The sequence below is a fragment of the Trichomonas vaginalis genome, chromosome III (assembly GCF_026262505.1).
Source record: "Trichomonas vaginalis G3 chromosome III, whole genome shotgun sequence".
Taxonomy (NCBI): Eukaryota; Parabasalia; order Trichomonadida; family Trichomonadidae; genus Trichomonas; species Trichomonas vaginalis.
The window spans coordinates 580,046-602,000 of NC_067205.1; the positions used below are offsets into that span (position 1 = coordinate 580,046).

A 21,955-nucleotide genomic window follows, 5' to 3' on the forward strand; every position below is an offset into this window, starting at 1 on the left:
AATTAAATCACTTCATTTTTAAGCAATGCTTGCTTCAGCATCTACTCTCGGATCTCAACAAATGGCACTCTTCAGCAACTGCGCCAAGTCCTATCTTCGCCCAGGCGAAAAGATGTTCTGTTTCCAGTGTCAAGAAACAAACCACAATACAGGCTGCACAAGAAAGGGTGTTTGCGGTAAAATGCCATCTACAGCTAACATCGAAGATGAAATGGTTCAAGTTTGCAAGGAAATTGCACTTGCTCTTAAGGATGGTGTTGTTTCCAACGAAGTTGGTCTTTTAATCAACAAGACACTCTTCATGACAATCACAAACGCTAACTTCGATGATAATGCTCTTACAAAGCAATTAAACTTCGCCCGCGAAATTAAGAATAAGCTCGCTAAGGAACAGATCACAGCTCCACTCGGTGTTCACTCACATCCAAACCCAGATGTTGTTTCTCTTCGTGAAATGATCCTTTACGGCCTCAAGGGTATGGCTGCTTATGCTGACCATGCTGCTATGATCGGCAAGGAAGACAACGAAATCTACAACTTCGAAGTCAAGGCTTTGGCCCAGATCTCAAAGGAAGAAGACATCAACAAGCTTACAGAACTCTGCTTAGAAACAGGCAGATACTGTGTCAAGACAATGGCTCTTCTCGATGCTGCTAACACAGGCAGATACGGCAAGCCAGAGCTCACAAAGGTCAACATTGGTGTTGGAAACAGACCAGGTATCCTTGTCTCCGGCCACGATTTAAGAGATCTTGAAGATCTTCTTGAAGAAACAAAGGACTCTGGAATTGATATCTACACACACGGCGAAATGCTTCCAGCTCATGGATATCCATTCTTCAAGAAGTACCCACATCTCAAGGGCAACTACGGTGGTGCTTGGTTCCGCCAGGATCGTGAATTCGGCCCATTCAATGGCCCAGTCCTCATGACAACAAACTGCATCATTCCGGTTCGCAAGGAGTATAAGGACCGCATCTTCACAACAGGTCCAGTTGGCTGGCCAAATCTCAAGCACGTCCCAGACCGCAAGACACTCGAAGGCAGAAAGGACTTCTCCGAAATCATCGCTCTCGCTAAGAAGTGCCCACCACCAAAGCAGCTCGAATCAGGCGAAGTCACAGTTGGTCTTGCTCACGACCAGGTTCTTGCTTTAACAGACAAGATCGTCGATGCAATCAAGGCTGGAAAGATCAAGAAGTTCGTTTCCATGGCTGGCTGCGATGGCCGTCACAAGGAGAGAGACTACTACTCCAAGGTTGCTGCTGCCCTTCCAAAGGATACAGTTATCCTTACGGCTGGCTGCGCTAAGTACCGTTACAACAAGCTCGGCCTTGGCGATATCGATGGTATCCCACGTGTTATCGATGCTGGTCAGTGCAATGACTCATACTCCCTTGCTGTTATCGCTCTCAAGTTGAAGGAAGCCTTCGGCCTTGATGATGTTAACAAGCTCCCACTTGCTTTCGATATCGCTTGGTATGAGCAGAAGGCTGTTGCTGTTCTCTTAGCTCTTCTTTCCCTCGGATTCAAGAATATTCGTGTTGGACCAACAATTCCGGGCTTCTTGTCTCCAAACGTTGCTAACGTTCTCATCAAGAACTTCGGCATCAAGGGAATCGGTTCTGTTGAAGATGACCTTAAGGACATCCTTGGTACAAATTAAATACTATATAGATTAATAAAGAGTAGCGCTATTTCATAATTAACTTCATTTTTCTATTATTTCTGGTTATATCAGGTGGTTTTGTAAATGATAAAAGCCACAACACTCCAATAGATCAAGTAATATCTTCAACTATTGAATAATTTTAAGAAAATATATTAAAAAAAATAAGAAATTAATAGCAATAGTAATCTATAAACTTTATACGCTTTATGGGATAATTTCAGTAGAGTTATTATATGGTGGATAGTGGAAATCTTCAACCTTCATCTGGCCAGAGTTGATCTTTTCCCATGCAAGTGGAACAATTCTTGTCTTAATCTCTTTAAGAAGATGCTTGATAGTAACGCAAACTTCAAGAAGACCTTCCTCATTCCACCATTGTGTCTGATTGCAGTAAAGGCAACGACCACCGCATTCGGACAAAACTTCGCATGTATCACATGGAGCACCAACCTTTTCAATATGAGCAAGTTGGAATGGAGTATCAATCTTTGTGATATCACCAAGAGACTTGTATTCTGTAGCAATTGGACAAGCTGTGATATCACCAGATGTTGTAACGTTAAATGATTCCCAGCCAGATGAACATCTAACTGTCTCATACTTTTCTCCTGTCAAGTATGACCAAAGGATGCCTTGGATTGGAACAATTCCAAGCTGACGACCTTCCTTGAGTCCCTCGATGTAAGCATCAATTAGCTTTGTAACACCTGGATTGTATCTCTCATCACGCCATCTGAAGAAGTTCATGCCTGGTTCGAAGTTCTCATAGGCAGCATATGGTGGTGTATCCCATTCGACGTTAAGTTGCCAGTGAACATGATCGAAAAGTGGCTTATCACCATGTTGAAGTGTTAAAAGATACATAACATCTTCGAAAATGTGTGAGCCTGGGCCAACAGTCATACGAGCAATCATGTCACCCTTGAAACCACGATCGCGGGCATCACGAGCGTTTGAAATTGAGCGCTCCCATGTGCCTTTGCCACGGTTGCTGTTTGTACGGTGAGAATCACCATCGACTGAGACAAGAATTGTATCAAGCTTTAATAAATTCTCTGTTGGAAGTTTGTGCAATAATGTAGCATTTGTCTGAAGAACGAATTTTGCGTCTGGAAGCAATTTCATGATCTCAAGGATTCTGTCAATGCGAAGAAGTGGTTCACCACCATAGAAGCAAAGAGCGAGGTCTGGATCTTTTCTAAGCTTCTCAAGATTCTTGATATCGTAAACAATGTTCCTTGGAATAGCCATTATATCTTCAATGTCTTCATTTTCATCGCTACCGCAGTATTTGCATGTAAGATTACATTCTTGTGTTAAGGTGACGAACCACAACATTGGGAAAAAGGAATTGAACGCGGTATTCAATCAAGAATAATCGTATTTAATTCTTTTATGATATTTTGACACATTAAAGATAACAAGTAAGACCATATTAAATATTTTTCAATCATCAAAGCTCTCAAATTTTAATAAAATTGTATGGTTTCCCATTTTTCCTTCAATTTTTTGAAATAATTTTTTATCTCGAAAACAAATGTCATTCACGATGGGCTATCAGATAAAAATATCTGATAAATTACTAAACCATTATAAAAGTGACACGACTAGGGAAAACTCCGTATTGGTATTCAAAATCGAATCCATTCTTTATAAATTAACAGCAAAGCATGGAATATATAGATTTATCAATGAGGATAAACTTATGATGATGTCTCAAATCTAAAGTAGAAATGATTGATTTTAATATGAATTCATAGCATACATTAATAGATAAATAGTAATCCAATAACAAAATTGATTATTAGCATTAGCCAACTATAAATTTTCGATTTTACCTTACTCTGATATTATATGGCTTTGAATTCATTCTGACATAGATGTGTATATATAAGATTATAAAATTCAATATGAATTGAATATCCAATGTTGATTTTGGAAACAAAATGAATTAATTTCCTCATTGTTTGAAATAATTTGAGTTTCATACAATGTGCAAAAAGTCACGCATGATTGACCATATTACGTATTCAATTTTCATACCAAAATCAAAAATGATAGAAAATCAACTTTTGATATGATAAATATAGGATGATTATAATAAGCAATCGAATGCGGAAGACAATATTGATAAATTCATATATTGTAATCAGCAAATAATAAAAAAATTATTAATAATTTCTTGTTTCTTAAGTTGAGTATCTTACCAAAATGGTTATCTCATGTTCGCTTATATATTAATCCATTCCAAATATGCATGGTTAATTATTTTATTTATTTTGCATGTAAACATTCATGATAAGTATTCTTATATCAAAGAGTTTAAACAATGAGTAACTGACTAGAGAAATGGTTATATCTTGTATCGTAGTTGAATTCAAAACAATGATTTCTAATCAATATTTGGAGATTCATAGTTATAACATGAAGAAAGATGGATTGCTATTGACAATTTAATTTTTGATGACATATGAAATGGGTCTTTTGCTATAATAAAAATATGTATTTTTGAAATACAAGGAAAATTAACTGCCGTTCGCATTAATGATGAATGGTTTTGTATAAAAAATCCATTCATGTAAAACATCATATCTTATATCATGAGGTTTAGCACAATTCCAATCAAGTTAAACTTTTTTGAAGAGTTAGCAAAAATCCGGCAAGGAATGAAATTGATTCAGTTACGATATAAAATATCAAAGGTAACCAGCATCTGAAATTGAGTTTTGCAATTTCAGATTACATTGTCCAGACATTTTCCAAAAATAAACTTAATAATATCCGATACAACAACAATATGATATGAAAGTCGCAACAGTCACATGATGTGAGTAGCAATTTTGTTTCGGTGAAGTGATGGAGAATTGGTGAAATAAAAACGCGTTATTTTGCATATAGAGTTATATTCTTTAAAAATATCCCTAATTTTTTCAATGGGCAGTTGAATTGAGAGTAACCGTTTTATGTTTGATAATTTTTTAAATGCTAACTTTCTTCCTTTCTTCTGCTTCTTCCAAGGCAATTACAATGCCTCTCAAGAAGCACGATGTTTCCTTTGAACAGGTCAGAAGGACAATCGATCGTTACCGCAAATTGAATCGCGTTGATGGTGGATCCAGCGTTCCACTCCACGATTTCTCTGATGCACAGTACTACACAGAGATCACAATCGGTACACCAGCTCAGAAATTCAAAGTTTGCCCAGATACAGGCTCATCCAACCTCTGGGTTCCATCCAAGAAGTGCAACTCAATCGCTTGCTGGCTTCACACACGTTACGACTCCTCCAAGTCATCCACATACACAGCTGATGGCCGTGAAGTCGATATTCAATACGGATCTGGCTCCTGCAAGGGCTTCGCCTCCCAGGATGAAGTCCAGATTGCTGGCATCACAGACAAGATGACATTCGCTGAAATGAAGGAAGAAGGTTCCATCTCCTTCATCGCTGCTAAGTTCGATGGTATTCTTGGCCTTGCTTTCCAGAACATCTCCGTTCAGGGCATCCCACCGCCACTCCAGATCTTATACGAGCACGGCGAAATCGAAGACTACACAGTTGCCTTCAAGCTCGGCCGTACATCCGGCGAAGATGGTGAAATGACAATCGGTGGCTACAACCCAGATGCTTTCTCCGGCGAAATCACATGGTTCAACGTTGCTAAGGAACTCTGGTGGTACTTCGAGTTCGATGACGTCCTCGTTAACGATGTTTCTGCTGGTGTTTGCCCAGCTGGCGGAAAGTGCGCTGCTATCCTTGATACAGGCACATCTATGCTCATTGGCCCAGTCTCTGCTATGGATGTCATCATGAAGAACATCGATATCGACGCTCGTTGCCAGAACCTTGATCAGAACCCAACAGTCACCTTCGTCATCAACGGCGTCAAGTTCCCACTTACACCAGAAGATTACGTCATGAGAGTTAACGCAGGATCCTACGATCAGTGCCTTCCAGGTATGATGGGTGCTGACCTTGTCCCATTCTTCATCCTCGGTGATACATTCCTCCGCAAGTACTACTCAATCTACGACATGAACTACGTCAACGGCGTTGCTAATCCACGTCTCGGCCTTGCCCTTGCTAAGTGGTAATTTTTAAATTTTAGAATTTTATTATTGCCCGCAATTCAATATTTTTTTATAATTTTATAATTCATTTCAAAATGCAATTCATTTTGAGTTTTGACTGAGGAATGAGTCAATAAAATTATACAGTAAAACACAATTATAGTAATTTTTTCATTAAATTTGGAGTGGCTTTCAATGAAATCATCTCATCTCAAATAATTAGCACCATAATGCCACGCCAACGTTGAAAGAAGGGAAATCATATTTCAACATAGTGTAGATGAATGAAAAGAACGAAGTTAAGAGTTAAAATCATAATTTAAGTGAAATTAATCATATACTTGTATATATAACTGTTATATAGTGAATATATTTTTAATATATGTGTGTGTTGTAGGCATTTTTTCAATAGAGAGGTGCCGATCGCAAAATAATTATGAAATATGTACTACTTACTAATTTCTTTGATATTTTTATTCAGGTCAATAAAATGCATTTTTTAGATTTTTTTTAATGATGACGTTTTAAACCTCATAAATATATATAACATTGAAAATAATGGCCAAATTGCAATTATTCCATAAACGCAAACATCATATATTTTTGTTGAAATATCTACAAGCTTCAGGGTCTCGACTACGATGAAGGTGTCCGCTTCGGTCTCATCATCATCGGTGTATCTTCAATCCTCGTCATGATCTGGTCTTTCGTCCAAGATATGGTCATCAAGTGCATTGGTCTCAAGCTCTCTTACGCTCTCTCCCAGATCATCGAAGGTGTCTGCCTCATCCCAATATTCTTCATCCACAACAAGTGGGCTGCTCTCGGTCTCCTCACACCACTCGGTATCGCCTGCTCTGTATTCAACTCTGTCCCATACGCAATTGTCGGCATGTGCTCAAAGAACGAAGAGATGGGCACACTCATGGGAATCCTCAACATCTTCGTTGTCGTCGGTCAACAACTCGCTAACTGGATCATCGGATCAGGCATCGGTGCAGCAACAAATGGCAAGAAGGGCCCACTCCTCGGTTCCAGATGCGTATTCGCTTTCATCGCTGCTATCCTCTGCTTCTGGATCATCGTCCCAGAGCAGAAACCAGAATCTCTCGATTTCGACGAAGACAGAGAAGATCTCCCATCTGATGCAGTTAAACCATAAGGAGACTCAGAAGAACTTAGGCAATACCAAGAGGTGTTGCCTCTTTCTTGTTAAGAATAAATACTTTGATATTTTTTCGTTCTAATTGCAAAATATGTTTTTTTTTCTTCACCCTATCTTCATTTGATATTGATCAAACAATGAATATAATACAACACACACATATATTAAAAATATATTCACTATATAACAGTTATATATACAAGTATATGATTAATTTCACTTAAATTATGATTTTAACTCTTAACTTCGTTCTTTTCATTCATCTACACTATGTTGAGATATAATGTATCTCATTTTAAGTACGTTGGTATAATTCATAGCAGTAATTAGTAAGAATTGAGTTCAATGCATGTAAATTATTTTGCAACAGTGTGTATAAGAAATACTTAAATGATATATTTATTATTCAATGGTTCTTTGTATTCTGATATCTACTATTTATTGATTCTTGAAGAAAAATTTAATCAAATTATTTTAATGTAGATTAGAACTGAAGTTTCCTTGCAAATATGATTATCTATTTGATCTAGTTAAAATTAAAGTAACAATGACATGTGGAGAAAAAATTGAGAGAAATAGAAAAAAGAGCCAGTGGCGGGACTCGAACCCGCAACCCCAAGATTAAGAGTCTTATGCTCTATCCGGTTGAGCTACACAGGCTTTACAATTGCTTAAAATATAATTAAATATAAGATAAAATAAATAGGAAATTGAATAATTGTAATCCAATTCTATTCAATCGCGATTTCTGCCAATTGTTAATATAGAATTTAGTATGAATTAATAAATTACATGATATTTAAATTTGAATACTTACAATTTCTGAATATAGTTCGTAATTCAATTTTATGTATTTTATGCCAAAATGTTGCTCTCCAATTGTATTATCTATTATTATAACCTCTATTTTCTCAAAAAGTTTGTCACTTTTATTCAATTTATTTGAGCGTCCTCATATGGACGCGCATAGTCCGGGAAGATATAATGCTTTAGATCGCTTCCGTATTATTGAGAAAATAGGTACAGGTACATACGGAAGCGTATATAAAGCCGTCGACCTGGATCAAAAGCAAATTGTGGCATTAAAGGTGATGAAATCTTTCAATCAAAAGGAGAGCGTCCCTCTCTCTTTTTATCGTGAACTCAATGTCCTGCAAACTGTTTCGCATGACAACATTGTCTCCTACAAAGGCGTATGGAGATATCCGGATGAAATCTGTCTCGCCTTAGAATACTGCGAGACTGACCTTCAAAAACAACTATCCTGTCAACCTCTTCTTCAACCTTCCCAGGTTAAGTCCCTTATGTGTCAACTTCTCTCAGGTCTTGCAGAGCTCCACTCTGCAGGATTTGTCCACCGTGATGTTAAGCCTGCCAACATCCTCATAAAAGGCGGCAAAACCCTAAAAATCACAGACTTTGGTCTATCACGGAAACTTAATTCGAAACATCTCACATCAAAGGTGTCATCGCTCGCATACCGTGCGCCCGAACTGATACTTGGATCAAACAATTACAATTACTCCATCGACATCTGGTCAGCGGGCGTTATTTTTTACGAGCTATGCACCGGTGAAAAATTCCCATCCGCTTGTAGCGATCTTTCTCAATTGGATAAGATCTTTAGAGTTACAGGAACCCCTTCCCCGTCTTCAGATGATGAAAAATCGCCCGAACCAACGGATGGCGATATTCTCTGTCAACTTCCCAACTGGCGTCTTGCTTCTATGCTCCATATTTATCCTAGAACGCTCGAGCAGCTTCTTACCGATAAATTACCTCAGGAGCTTGCAGATGCCGTTGAAATAATCACATCTATGCTCAGCTTGAACCCAAGCAAGAGGCCTAGCGCCTTAGAGCTATTGCGGAATCCTTTCTTCTCCATTTCGGAGAAGATTACTCCATTAGCACTCCCGGAAACGAAATCAATTGGAGAACGTGTTTCACCAATTCGCGCGCCGCTCATCAGACCGACGCCCGTTATCCTCGAGTGTAACTGACTTCGTGTCATTTGCCTTCGTGGCCCTAGTGCAAAATTTTTGGTGCTGCTCGCTTTTCAGACTTCGTGTCTCAGCGTTTATATGCAGCATCAACCGCTGGTCGAGCACCAGCGCAGACTTCTTGTCTTTACCCTTTTTTCTGTTTGTTATTTTAAAATTATTTTTTATTTATTACTTTTAAGATATCATTCTTTAATACAAATACAAATTCTGATTAAGATCTTTATCTTTTCCCCTTATTATTAAATTCAAATGCTTAAATTCAAAATATCTCATTTTAATATTTTTAAAGGAAACTAAAATTCAAGCGTATTTACATCAAGTCTATTTTTGTTACATTGCAAAAGTAATTGATTGCAATTTCCACATATTTTTATGAAGAAATCCTTTATCATTATTACTTTGCAAAATAATCTGCCTATTATTGCAATAATGTTTTAATACAGGGTATGCTTACGCCCATTTGGATTCCTGAGGCCCCACGTGCATTTTCTCACATCGATGATAGGGCATTCTATTTTTAGGAGTCACTATCTTGCTATCAGAAAAACTTAATCGGAAAATGTCTATAGTAATATGTACTTACATAGACTAATGAGTACAGAGTCATCAAAATTTATGTTGAAGTTGAAGGCAATGTGGCATGAGAGTAACTACAGTCTTAAGATAAAAGAGAATGAAAATTAAAATAAAGAGTCCTTTTATTCATATTAAAATAAATGGAGTTAGAAACAATAAATTCAAATTAAAACAAGATGATGTTTGACGACATGATGGTTTGTATTGTGGAAGTTGAATCCACAAATCAACAATTAGTACAAAATTCTGTTTTTGTTGATAAATAGGTCCTGGAATATGAGATCCATATGATCTTGCATAAGTTCCTATACTATAAAAAATCCATATTCTGTACCTGTATAATCTAGACAATTGTATTGATATGATCTAGCTAATCCAGTAAAATAAAGCCAATCATCCCCTTTAACTTTAGTATATTTTCTTGGTTCATCAGAAAGAAGAGATGTATTTTGTTTCCATATTTGGTATGTACTTATTTGTTTGTATTCTAGAAGAAGAGTTATATAATGATAATTATTTAAAACAGAGTCATAGTCATATAAGCCAATGATGGAATATTTTAAATCATCGTCTGTATTATTACATGTGATATTTTCTGTAAAGAAGTTATAATTTGTTGAATTATGATGCATGAGTAAAATCCAATTAGATCCATATGCAAACTTCGTTTTCTGTAAACCAATTGAATGTATTCCATCATGAGAATAGTCAACGCTATTATTATGGTAATTGCTTATTTAACGAAGTTAATCCGATAACCTCAATTAAATGTACTCAAAATTTAAGATTAAAATGTAAATAATTGAAATTTCAACCAGAATCATTACAACAACAAAGCATTCTCTTTTAATCGTAAAACATATTTTTAAGTATATTTCGGTAAACTGCAGATGCTTATGCATTACTTTATCGCTAGCTTTGAATGATTCACAACAAAAACTTATTTTGCTTCATGATATGGCAAGGAAATCATTTTGATGTTGGTAGATATATATAAGTTATTGAGGAATTTCAGCAATAATATTTGTTTTGTATCGAATAAAGCCATGTTTGGAAGAAGAAATCATTTTGATGTTGGTAGAACATAAAATCATATCAAATTGCGTATGTGTGATTTATATAAGTATCAACAAAGGATTAGTATTAATTTATATTTCTGGAATGAACCAATTCATTTGAGATTATTCACTTTAATTACCCTAAAGTTTTTGTTATTGGAATCTGACACGCCCGTAAATTTTTATAAAAGCTCATTAATACAGCTCCCTGATTGGAGACATTCTTTGTGACATATACCATATACTTATGTAGGCACTAGAGAATCTACCATATGATTTTAGTAGTCTACTAATGACATTCATAGTGCAATTAGACAAAATTTATTTTGCTTGTAAAACCACACTACATGAAGATCCAAACCCTTATAAAACCCATTATATTACTGGTACATAGTAGTATATATTGCTGAGGTTGAAATCTAAATCTAAAAAGTTATCAAGATATCAAACTAATGTAATTGGCCTAGTCTATTCAATTACAGATATATTAATATATATGATCCGGTGAATTGATTTATACATAATGACATGATATATAAAAAAATTATAATATTTTAAAATTAGAGTTAAAATTTCACAAATCTACATGCAAATGGCTAGAAATGTTATGCATATATCAATCTCGGTTGTGATTTTACTATATAGGAAAATATGTCGGAGTAATGATTCAAACTTTCAAAGTAATGCTTTATTTGAACAATATGAATTGAAATTCATTTTGATAAGTCAGGCTATGAATGATAATGATATAATAACAGTTTAAAAAAAGATAATATTATAAATTTTGAAAAGATTGATATTTTTTATTTAATTTGGAATATTCTTAATTCCAATTGATGTAGAATGTGGTATCATGTCAATTTTTGAAATTCGGCTAATTTTGGAAAGACATTTTGAATTGGGTATCAATTGTTAAAATTAAGCTTGGTTATTAATGTAAGTCAAATGCAAAATAAGGGAGAAGACAATATTTGTAATTAAATTTAACAAATTCACAATTTGAAGAATATCAATATAATTTGAAAAAATTGTTAATTTCATAGGCAACAAGATATCTATTGACACTGCATATAATTGTGAATATATTGTTCATTTAAAAATTGATAGAGATTTAAAAACTACATGCGTAAAATGAAAACTGATGATAAATGATATAAACTAATATGATTTTATAAAATTGAGTGTTTTGATAAACTAAATAGATGTAGAATTCAATAATTATTGAAAATATTAAGATTTTTAAAGATAAATACAAATCATATGGTAAATTTGTGCTTAAGGGATTTGTGAATAAGGTATATTGTTTATGTACTAATTATAGGTATGGACAGGCAAGAAAATAAAGAGATTGTATAATGAGAATGTGATTGCAAAAGTTTGACCGACAAGAGTGTAATATGCACTCCTGTCGGTCACAATGTGTCATTCAGGGAGACATTGCCACTGCATGTCTCCCAGAATGAGACAATTTGTTGCAATCAGAATGTGATTGCAAAAGTTTGACCGACAAGAGTGTAATATGCACTCCTGTCGGTCACAATGTGTCATTCAGGGAGACATTGCCACTGCATGTCTCCCAGAATGAGACAATTTGTTGCAATCAGAATGTGATTGCAAAAGTTTGACCGACAAGAGTGTAATATGCACTCCTGTCGGTCACAATGTGTCATTCAGGGAGACATTGCCACTGCATGTCTCCCAGAATGAGACAATTTGTTGCAATCAGAATGTGATTGCAAAAGTTTGACCGACAAGAGTGTAATATGCACTCCTGTCGGTCACAATGTGTCATTCGGGAGACATTGCCACTGCATGTCTCCCAGAATGAGACAATTTGTTGCAATCAGAATGTGATTGCAAAAGTTTGACCGACAAGAGTGTAATATGCACTCTGTCGGTCACAATGTGTCATTCAGGGAGACATTGCCACTGCATGTCTCCCAGAATGAGACAATTTGTTGCAATCAGAATGTGATTGCAAAAGTTTGACCGACAAGAGTGTAATATGCACTCCTGTCGGTCACAATGTGTCATTCGGGAGACATTGCCACTGCATGTCTCCCAGAATGAGACAATTTGTTGCAATCAGAATGTGATTGCAAAAGTTTGACGACAAGAGTGTAATATGCACTCCTGTCGGTCACAATGTGTCATTCAGGGAGACATTGCCACTGCATGTCTCCCAGAATGAGACAATTTGTTGCAATCAGAATGTGATTGCAAAAGTTTGACCGACAAGAGTGTAATATGCACTCCTGTCGGTCACAATGTGTCATTCAGGGAGACATTGCCACTGCATGTCTCCCAGAATGAGACAATTTGTTGCAATCAGAATGTGATTGCAAAAGTTTGACCGACAAGAGTGTAATATGCACTCCTGTCGGTCACAATGTGTCATTCAGGGAGACATTGCCACTGCATGTCTCCCAGAATGAGACAATTTGTTGCAATCAGAATGTGATTGCAAAAGTTTGACCGACAAGAGTGTAATATGCACTCCTGTCGGTCACAATGTGTCATTCAGGGAGACATTGCCACTGCATGTCTCCCAGAATGAGACAATTTGTTGCAATCAGAATGTGATTGCAAAAGTTTGACCGACAAGAGTGTAATATGCACTCCTGTCGGTCACAATGTGTCATTCAGGGAGACATTGCCACTGCATGTCTCCCAGAATGAGACAATTTGTTGCAATCAGAATGTGATTGCAAAAGTTTGACCGACAAGAGTGTAATATGCACTCCTGTCGGTCACAATGTGTCATTCAGGGAGACATTGCCACTGCATGTCTCCCAGAATGAGACAATTTGTTGCAATCAGAATGTGATTGCAAAAGTTTGACCGACAAGAGTGTAATATGCACTCCTGTCGGTCACAATGTGTCATTCAGGGAGACATTGCCACTGCATGTCTCCCAGAATGAGACAATTTGTTGCAATCAGAATGTGATTGCAAAAGTTTGACCGACAAGAGTGTAATATGCACTCCTGTCGGTCACAATGTGTCATTCAGGGAGACATTGCCACTGCATGTCTCCCAGAATGAGACAATTTGTTGCAATCAGAATGTGATTGCAAAGTTTGACCGACAAGAGTGTAATATGCACTCCTGTCGGTCACAATGTGTCATTCAGGGAGACATTGCCACTGCATGTCTCCCAGAATGAGACAATTTGTTGCAATCAGAATGTGATTGCAAAAGTTTGACCGACAAGAGTGTAATATGCACTCCTGTCGGTCACAATGTGTCATTCAGGGAGACATTGCCACTGCATGTCTCCCAGAATGAGACAATTTGTTGCAATCAGAATGTGATTGCAAAAGTTTGACCGACAAGAGTGTAATATGCACTCCTGTCGGTCACAATGTGTCAGAATATGAAGTGAGTATATATGTGTTTTTTTTCACTGGTTTATATGTTGAGATAGCTCAGTAGAGTCTGTAAAATAGTTCAGTACATGCTATAAGTTAGATTAAGCACAAAAAAATATGAAATAAATATTAATTAGGAAAAATTATAATGTAACGATTGTATGTAAAGATACTTATATGGTAATTAAAATTTATTAAAACAAGAGTGCATATTACACTCTTGTCGGTCAAACTTTTGCAATCACATTCTGATTGCAACAAATTGTCTCATTCTGGGAGACATGCAGTGGCAATGTCTCCCTGAATGACACATTGTGACCGACAGGAGTGCATATTACACTCTTGTCGGTCAAACTTTTGCAATCACATTCTGATTGCAACAAATTGTCTCATTCTGGGAGACATGCAGTGGCAATGTCTCCCTGAATGACACATTGTGACCGACAGGAGTGCATATTACACTCTTGTCGGTCAAACTTTTGCAATCACATTCTGATTGCAACAAATTGTCTCATTCTGGGAGACATGCAGTGGCAATGTCTCCCTGAATGACACATTGTGACCGACAGGAGTGCATATTACACTCTTGTCGGTCAAACTTTTGCAATCACATTCTGATTGCAACAAATTGTCTCATTCTGGGAGACATGCAGTGGCAATGTCTCCCTGAATGACACATTGTGACCGACAGGAGTGCATATTACACTCTTGTCGGTCAAACTTTTGCAATCACATTCTGATTGCAACAAATTGTCTCATTCTGGGAGACATGCAGTGGCAATGTCTCCCTGAATGACACATTGTGACCGACAGGAGTGCATATTACACTCTTGTCGGTCAAACTTTTGCAATCACATTCTGATTGCAACAAATTGTCTCATTCTGGGAGACATGCAGTGGCAATGTCTCCCTGAATGACACATTGTGACCGACAGGAGTGCATATTACACTCTTGTCGGTCAAACTTTTGCAATCACATTCTGATTGCAACAAATTGTCTCATTCTGGGAGACATGCAGTGGCAATGTCTCCCTGAATGACACATTGTGACCGACAGGAGTGCATATTACACTCTTGTCGGTCAAAGTTCCGCATTCAAGTTATGAGAACAAAAAATAATACCACATCAAATTAAAATAAGGCTGATTTCATCTCAAACTTTTAATTTTAACAAAGACACATATTGAAATCTCATCACCACATATGGTAGAATATTGCCATATAATTGACACTTGACTTTTACACAAGCTCAAAATCAGCATCCCCATAGGATATTAGGTTTTCGAGAAAACAACACGGGATAAAAGTACACATATATATCTATCTAATTTCATAAAATCAAGTTGCTATATTTATCTGGAATGGTAAGATCCAACAAACAAGTGTGATTTGGTGTCACGTTTTTATCCAATAACAAAAATTTAAGGGTACTCATATATTTCTGACAAAAGTCTATCACTGATATTATATCAAGGATACGTTTCAATTAATGGTGCTCTTACATCATAGTATTGAAATTGAAGGTAATGTCATATTAGTCAAGAAATGCATATAAGATAAAAAAATATAAATATAAATGAACTTTTACAAGAGGGATCTTTATACTCATACTATAATAAAAGAAGTCAAAAACAATAAATTAAAATTAATGCACAATGAAGTTTGACGACAAGATGGTTTAAACTCTGGAAGTTGAATCCACAAATCAACAATTAGTACAAAATTCTGTTTTTGTTGATAAATAGGTCCTGGAATATGAGATCCATATGATCTTGCATAAGTTCCTATACTATAAAAAATCCATATTCTGTACCTGTATAATCTAGACAATTGTATTGATATGATCTAGCTAATCCAGTAAAATAAAGCCAATCATCCCCTTTAACTTTAGTATATTTTCTTGGTTCATTAGAAAGAAGAGATGTATTTTGTTTCCATATTTGGTATGTACTTATTTGTTTGTATTCTAGAAGAAGAGTTATATAATGATAATTATTTAAAACAGAGTCATAGTCATATAAGCCAATGATGGAATATTTTAAATCATCGTCTGTATTATTACATGTGATATTTTCTGTAAAGAAGTTATAATTTGTTGAATTATGATGCATGAGTAAAATCCAATTAGATCCATATGCAAACTTCGTTTTCTGTAAACCAATTGAATGTATTCCATCATGAGAATAGTCAACGCTATTATTATGATAAGTACTTATTTAGTGAATTTAAACAGAAAATTGACTTATTTAACTACTCAAAATTTAAGATTAAAAAGTAGATTATTGAAATTTATCGGATTTTATCAGAAACACGAATCATTCAATCTTGTTTTTGTAATATGAAAGTTGAACACATACAATTTCAACATCTCTTTTTAAATTAAAACCTTCTTAATATCAATTAGAATCAATTTTCTCATTCGATTGAAAAATCTACCACAATGTGTGAAGACAATAATCCATTACTTAATCCTCAGCTTTGAATTATGCCTTTAAAAAGCATATTTTGAAACGTGATAGTTCAAAAGAAATATATAATTTTAACAATGGATAACACACCAAAATTGTTTCTGCGAAGCGAAATATTAATGGGAAATCTTTTGTATTTTTAAATAGATGTATTACTGAATAATTTCTGCTATTTTAATTGGTTAATATCTAATAAGCTCATGTTTGAAAAGAGGAAATTTGGAATTATTTTAAAACTTGACTAATTATATATGAACTGTTTATACATGCACCATACATGCATTATTAATGGTTTAACGGTGCTCCAAAGCATTATTCTTTTGTTTCTAGGAAGAATTAAGGTTGGGTTGAAAAATGAATTTGACACGATATTATAAATAGTTTTATGATTCGAAGTATTGATATTATTCACGTGTGATAAGAATGCGATTTAAATGAAAAAAAAAAAAAAAAAAAAAAAAAAAAAGGGAGTGGGGCTTCCAGGCACTTCGTGCCCTCTAGCCCCGAAGATGTTTAGTATAAATGAAGTTCTTATATACGGGTCTTCCAGGAGCTTTTCACAAATTATATATGTTTTCATGTTTTGTCAAGACTTCTTCGTAAAATCAGACAAAAATAATGTTTAGGGTAGAAGGTTAGATATAACCTCTTTTCTAACCTCTTTTCTACCCTCTTGAATTTTCAAGACTTCTTCGTACATGTTTTGTCACTTTTCTGTCACTTTTCAGGAAAAAACATTTTTATTATATATATAAAATGAATTTTACAAAACCACCGTTACCCTTCTTTGGAAATAAGAGTAGATGTAAAGATATTCTATTGAGAGAACTTAAGAAACTACCGAATGGTCTAACATTTGTAGATTTGTTCGGTGGAAGTTTCTATATATCTCATTTGTGCCATACTGTATTTCCTGACTCAAAGATTATATGCAATGACTTCGACAACTATATGAACCGTCTCAAACATATACCAGACACAAACAAAATATTGAAAGAGTTGAAAGAAAAGATACCTATAGGTAAGATGGAACGTATACCATTAGATAAGAAAAATACTGTCAGAGAGGTTTTGAAAAAAGCAGAGTATATTGACTGGGATAGTATATCTTCTAGACTATTGTATAGTGGTTCTATAAGAGTTCATGACATTGAAACACTTATGTCAAAAGTTTTATATCTTAACTATACAAAGGTTTTCAAAGAGAACATAGAAAAATATACTGAGGGTATAGAGTTTGTGAGATGTCATTGGACAGAGTTGTATGAAAAATATAAAGACAAGGAAAATGTTTTCTTTATAGTGGACCCGCCGTTCTATAACACATATGATTTTCAATACCAAGTAGACTGGACTTTGAGAGACTCTTTAGAAACTTTAGACGTTTTACATAACCATCCATGCTTTTACTTTACATCCGATAAAAGTGGTTTGGAAAGTGTCATGAGATGGTTAGAGGACATACATGACTATGAGTTTAGATACGATAAGATAGAATATGAGAGAGGTCCTATAAACCGGAAAAAGTGTCATAACAAAGAAATTTTACTAGTAAGTAAATGTGGTTTGAAATAGGACTACTTGTTTTAGGTTTTTTCCATTGTGTCATTTACTTATTTGACGTGGCAGAAAGATATAGAGAATATGAAGATGAACCAATGCCTGCAAATGTCCAGTATATGTACTCGTAAGAGTATTTTTTATCTAATATTAAATGGACGCACAGAACTTAGCGAATGCACAGCAACCTGGACAACCAAACCCAGAGAATATTCCAAATGAAGTTAGAATACAAACTGCAATGGCAAACTATGGTCAAGTGCCAACAGATGTACAAATGCAAACTGCCATGTCAAATGACGCTGCGTTAGGTTTGCCACCATGGTATGCAAATATGAGATGGAAAGAGTTTTATACAAACCCTGAAGTGGGATATAAACAACTCTATGCAGATGACGCGAACACAGGAGTTGACCCAGAATATGTTTTCTACCAGAGGAGAAATAGAATGTATGAGCTCCAGTTAAAGAATGCAATGGAACTCAGAAGGAAACGTAAGAGACTAGGTGGACATTAGATTTTTACATATAGTAAAATGGGTTTCTTCAGTAGTATTGGAAACTTCTTTCGAAATGTTGGAAGAGGTATATGGAATGGAATAAAAACCGTAGGAAGAGGAATTTGGAACGGAGTCAAAAAATATTGGTAAAAGAGTAGGTCAGTTCGTTGGTATTATACCTAAAGACCTGAACCAGAAGAACAAGCTCCTGTTATACAACAGCCTGAACCTGCACCACAGTCTAGTTGGCAACCAAATCCAACACCTCAACCGTATTAAAAAATTATTTTTTACCGTTCGATAGTAGTTGTATATGAAACTAAGTTCTAAGTAAAACGCGTGGTATAATGGAATTATTCTCTTTCTTCCATCTGTAGTAAACCATACTTGAAAGTCTGAAATACTTCCACTTGGTGGTTCGTATAGCTTTGTAGGTTTTTCGTAAAAGTCATTTGCCAAGCATAAAAAAGAGTTTTGTGCACCAGAAAATGAAGCATGAACTATAATATCTGAGTCGAAAACATTTCATATGTTCCATTAGGTTTTCGACTTCCATAAAAGTTCGGGTGTACTGGATATTCTGCAGGCTGATTTAACATCCTCAAAAAATCTATACCATGCCAAGTTGTATATTTTGTAGAAATATAAACGTCTTCTCCAAGGTCTTCTATTCTATTGATTTTAACAGTTGCATTTTTCCTGTTCATATATAATATCGAGATGGTACTCTCCTTCGTCAATGTTGTACTGTTTTGCATATTCGAGATAGATATCGTTTATTTTTTCTTGAAAGCTTGAAGAGTTGTTTCTAAGTTTACAAGCAAACTAACTTGTAAAAAGTTTTCCCTGTTCAAATTTCTCATACGTACGTTTTTCTTTGTTATAGTATCGAATTTCAAAAGCGACCGTAAATGGGAAACCATGTATGGCTTCTGAAATGAATTTCATTCTACGAAAGCCAATAGCTTTTGTGACGGATGGGTCTCTTAACCATCTTAAGGGTAGTCAAAACGATAGCCTTCATGCTTTACGGTCTCTGTCTCAAACTTTTGACCGACGTTAGTAAAAAGTTCATCTAATGGTTTAGTTGTAGCAACTCTTGAATTTTCTTTTTCTATTGAAGCATATTTTTCTAGAATAAAAATGTCAAATGAAACAGCGTCTATGAGAGAAATACAACACAACCGACAACTCATTATACAAGCTCTAAATAAGAACACAACAAACTTTTCAAACTATTCTAAGATATCTGAGTCATTGAAAGAAGGAAACTTAAAACTGACGATAAACCCAATGACAGACGAGTTTCTATTTCAAGACAACAAGAACCATACTGTCTGTGTAAATCCAACAAAAGGAACTTTAAACGAGAAACCTATAGATGAACTTCTTTTGAAAGCAGATGTTGGCAACAAAGCTGACAAAGAATATGTAGACGATGCAATAGCAAAAGAAGAAGAAAGAGCTAACAAAGCTTATGCAACAAAAGAACATACTCATCCTGAACTAGCAGACAAAACATATGTTGACAATAAAATGTCAAGTGAAGTGACAAGAGCTGAAAACGAATATTCTAAAAAGACTCATACACATACTATATCTGAAATAACAAACTTACAAGAAACCTTAAACAGGAAAAGTGACGTTGGACATACACATACCATTGCAAATATTGCAAACTTACAAGAAACCTTAAACAGGAAAAGTGCCGTTGGACATACACATACATCTTCTGAAATAACAGACTTAAACGTTAGCCTTGAAAAGAAAGCAGATAAAACATATGTCAATGAAATATACCAAAGTTTAGTTGGAACAAAAAATATTGAGACTATGGTTGGTGACTTTTCTGTCAATGAAGAAAACAAATATTTTAGATGGCAGTTTGTACATTCCTTAGAAAATGGTACACGGTATAAACTCATTCCGAAAAATAACAATGAAATGTATGTAAGCTATATAAAGAATGATGGTACACAAGTTAAAGTTCCATTAGACAACAACTGCTACTTAAACATATATGGAGACGAAACAAAAGAAATATTTAAGAGTTTATGAAATGGCAGATATGACATTACCTGACCCAGCTCCAGCACCATACTATTATGACTATGGAGATGACGTTAGAACACCACATGTAGATGAACAAAAGCTAACATTATATTTAGATTTTTATAGATATAAAAGATATAATGCAATAGAAAAAACGAGAATAGTATACTATTATGAAGATGACAGAAATAAATATTATAGTCAAGACTTTACCTACCCTGAAAACATAAGATTATATTATAAAAAATATTCTAACACAAAACCAGAAGAAACCTGAAATAGTTGCACTATATTTTAAGTTCAAAAGAGACAATCCTATAATATCTCATATGTTTGATTTAATGAACCCAGTAGGTTCTATTTATACATCTATGGAAGCAAGAGGTCCTCAAGTAATGTTTGGTGTTGGTGCATGGGAACAAATAGTCGACAGGTTTTGTATTGTGCAAACTCTTCAAAGGAAACAGGTGGAAGTAAAACGATTTCAGGTGAAAACTTACCTGCGCACAGTCACTACATAGATTTAAGTACATCTCAAGCAGGTTGGCATAGGCATAGATATTGGGATTGGTCAGGAATGACAAAAGGTAAAGGATATGATGTTAAAGACGACGTTAAGTTTGCTATAAATTGTTACTGGAGTGACACTCAGGGAGAAGGAAACCATACACATTTCGTTTCAGGGTATACACAAACAACGGGACAGAGTAAAGACTACATGCCACCTTACATGACAGTTTACGCATGGTATAGAATTGCTTAGTCGTCATGTTCCACTTCTTTAGCATATTCGTCAGGAGTTGTCTTATATTTGTTAGGAACTGTCTTTGAAAGTATACCACCTTGAACCTTAACAAGTTTGAAACGAGGTCTGACAATAGTAGTTTTATCTTCTGCTTGCAGTCTGTACATTTTGCCATGTTTGCCTAAAACTTCATAATATTCTCTTGTATACTTTCTTCTATTTTTACGAACACGAATGCGAGTACCTGTCGAGTTCCCATTGTTGTCATAGTCAATAGTATTTTCATATGGGTCGCGTTTAGGTATTTCTATTTTTACTTTGTCACCTTTCTTAAGTTTGAAGCCTGGCATTCTTTCTTGTTTGTCTCTTTTGACTAAACTATTAAATATATAGTCTTTCTCTAAGTCGGGGTTGTTTTTCATTTCTTCGGGGGAGTGGTTTCCCAAACCTTTTTGTTTACGGCTATTGTAAATATTTAAAACTTGTCTCATCTTTGCCATGGAGAAGTGTCTATACTTGTCGTCATATGACATTTCATCTACCTCACCACCTTGTGGTTGATTTAAGTCTCTTAAGATTTTTATACAACTGTCAATGACACCAAGAGCAGAATGGTTTTGGTCGACAATGAAATATTGGTTTACATTTTTTGAACGCAGATAGTTTTTAATATCGTCTGATTTGAAAGAACGTTCACAGTCAGATGTCAGTTTTG

General features: G+C 35.3%; 9 protein-coding genes and 1 non-coding gene across 10 annotated transcripts, besides 1 other annotated feature; 7 read left to right on the forward strand and 3 right to left on the reverse strand.

The window, feature by feature from the left end:
- Nucleotide 1: 1 nt before the first annotated feature.
- On the forward strand, nucleotides 2-1,705 carry TVAGG3_0615090 (Prismane protein-like family; the record flags this gene model as incomplete). Its single annotated transcript, XM_001308166.2, has 1 exon — nucleotides 26-1,666. The coding sequence occupies one exon, from the start codon at nucleotides 26-28 to the stop codon at nucleotides 1,664-1,666; it is 1,641 nt and encodes a 546-aa protein (XP_001308167.1).
- Nucleotides 1,706-1,855: 150 nt separating this feature from the next.
- On the reverse strand, nucleotides 1,856-3,010 carry TVAGG3_0615100 (anaerobic sulfatase-maturating enzyme-like protein, ALSB-related family; the record flags this gene model as incomplete). The annotated part of the gene is made up of 1 exon (XM_001308165.2): nucleotides 1,877-3,010. The coding sequence occupies one exon, from the start codon at nucleotides 3,008-3,010 to the stop codon at nucleotides 1,877-1,879; it is 1,134 nt and encodes a 377-aa protein (XP_001308166.1).
- Nucleotides 3,011-4,649: 1,639 nt separating this feature from the next.
- Nucleotides 4,650-5,798, forward strand: TVAGG3_0615110 (cathepsin D-like aspartic proteinase; the record flags this gene model as incomplete). The annotated part of the gene is made up of 1 exon (XM_001308164.2): nucleotides 4,655-5,767. One exon carries the CDS (start codon nucleotides 4,655-4,657, stop codon nucleotides 5,765-5,767), a length of 1,113 nt encoding a protein of 370 aa, XP_001308165.1.
- A 639-nt stretch (nucleotides 5,799-6,437) lies between these two features.
- TVAGG3_0615120 (sucrose transmembrane transporter protein) lies at nucleotides 6,438-6,905 on the forward strand (the record flags this gene model as incomplete). The annotated part of the gene is made up of 1 exon (XM_001308163.1): nucleotides 6,438-6,905. One exon carries the CDS (start codon nucleotides 6,438-6,440, stop codon nucleotides 6,903-6,905), a length of 468 nt encoding a protein of 155 aa, XP_001308164.1.
- A 589-nt stretch (nucleotides 6,906-7,494) lies between these two features.
- TVAGG3_0615130 lies at nucleotides 7,495-7,568 on the reverse strand. Its single transcript has one exon. It is a non-coding gene; the product is annotated as a tRNA-Lys (tRNA).
- Nucleotides 7,569-7,845: 277 nt separating this feature from the next.
- On the forward strand, nucleotides 7,846-9,041 carry TVAGG3_0615140 (protein kinase superfamily; the record flags this gene model as incomplete). Its single annotated transcript, XM_001308162.1, has 1 exon — nucleotides 7,865-8,908. One exon carries the CDS (start codon nucleotides 7,865-7,867, stop codon nucleotides 8,906-8,908), a length of 1,044 nt encoding a protein of 347 aa, XP_001308163.1.
- A 7,780-nt stretch (nucleotides 9,042-16,821) lies between these two features.
- Nucleotides 16,822-21,955: part of a mobile genetic element that runs on past the window's edge.
- On the forward strand, nucleotides 17,141-17,959 carry TVAGG3_0615160 (phage tail repeat-like family; the record flags this gene model as incomplete). Its single annotated transcript, XM_051240148.1, has 1 exon — nucleotides 17,141-17,959. The coding sequence occupies one exon, from the start codon at nucleotides 17,141-17,143 to the stop codon at nucleotides 17,957-17,959; it is 819 nt and encodes a 272-aa protein (XP_051086735.1).
- Nucleotides 18,099-18,461, forward strand: TVAGG3_0615170 (uncharacterized protein; the record flags this gene model as incomplete). The annotated part of the gene is made up of 1 exon (XM_001308161.1): nucleotides 18,099-18,461. One exon carries the CDS (start codon nucleotides 18,099-18,101, stop codon nucleotides 18,459-18,461), a length of 363 nt encoding a protein of 120 aa, XP_001308162.1.
- Nucleotides 19,587-20,143, forward strand: TVAGG3_0615180 (phage tail repeat-like family; the record flags this gene model as incomplete). Its single annotated transcript, XM_051240149.1, has 1 exon — nucleotides 19,587-20,143. A coding segment is annotated over one exon (557 nt), but the record flags the coding sequence as incomplete, so codon positions are not given.
- TVAGG3_0615190 (uncharacterized protein) lies at nucleotides 21,255-21,590 on the reverse strand (the record flags this gene model as incomplete). The annotated part of the gene is made up of 1 exon (XM_051240150.1): nucleotides 21,255-21,590. One exon carries the CDS (start codon nucleotides 21,588-21,590, stop codon nucleotides 21,255-21,257), a length of 336 nt encoding a protein of 111 aa, XP_051086737.1.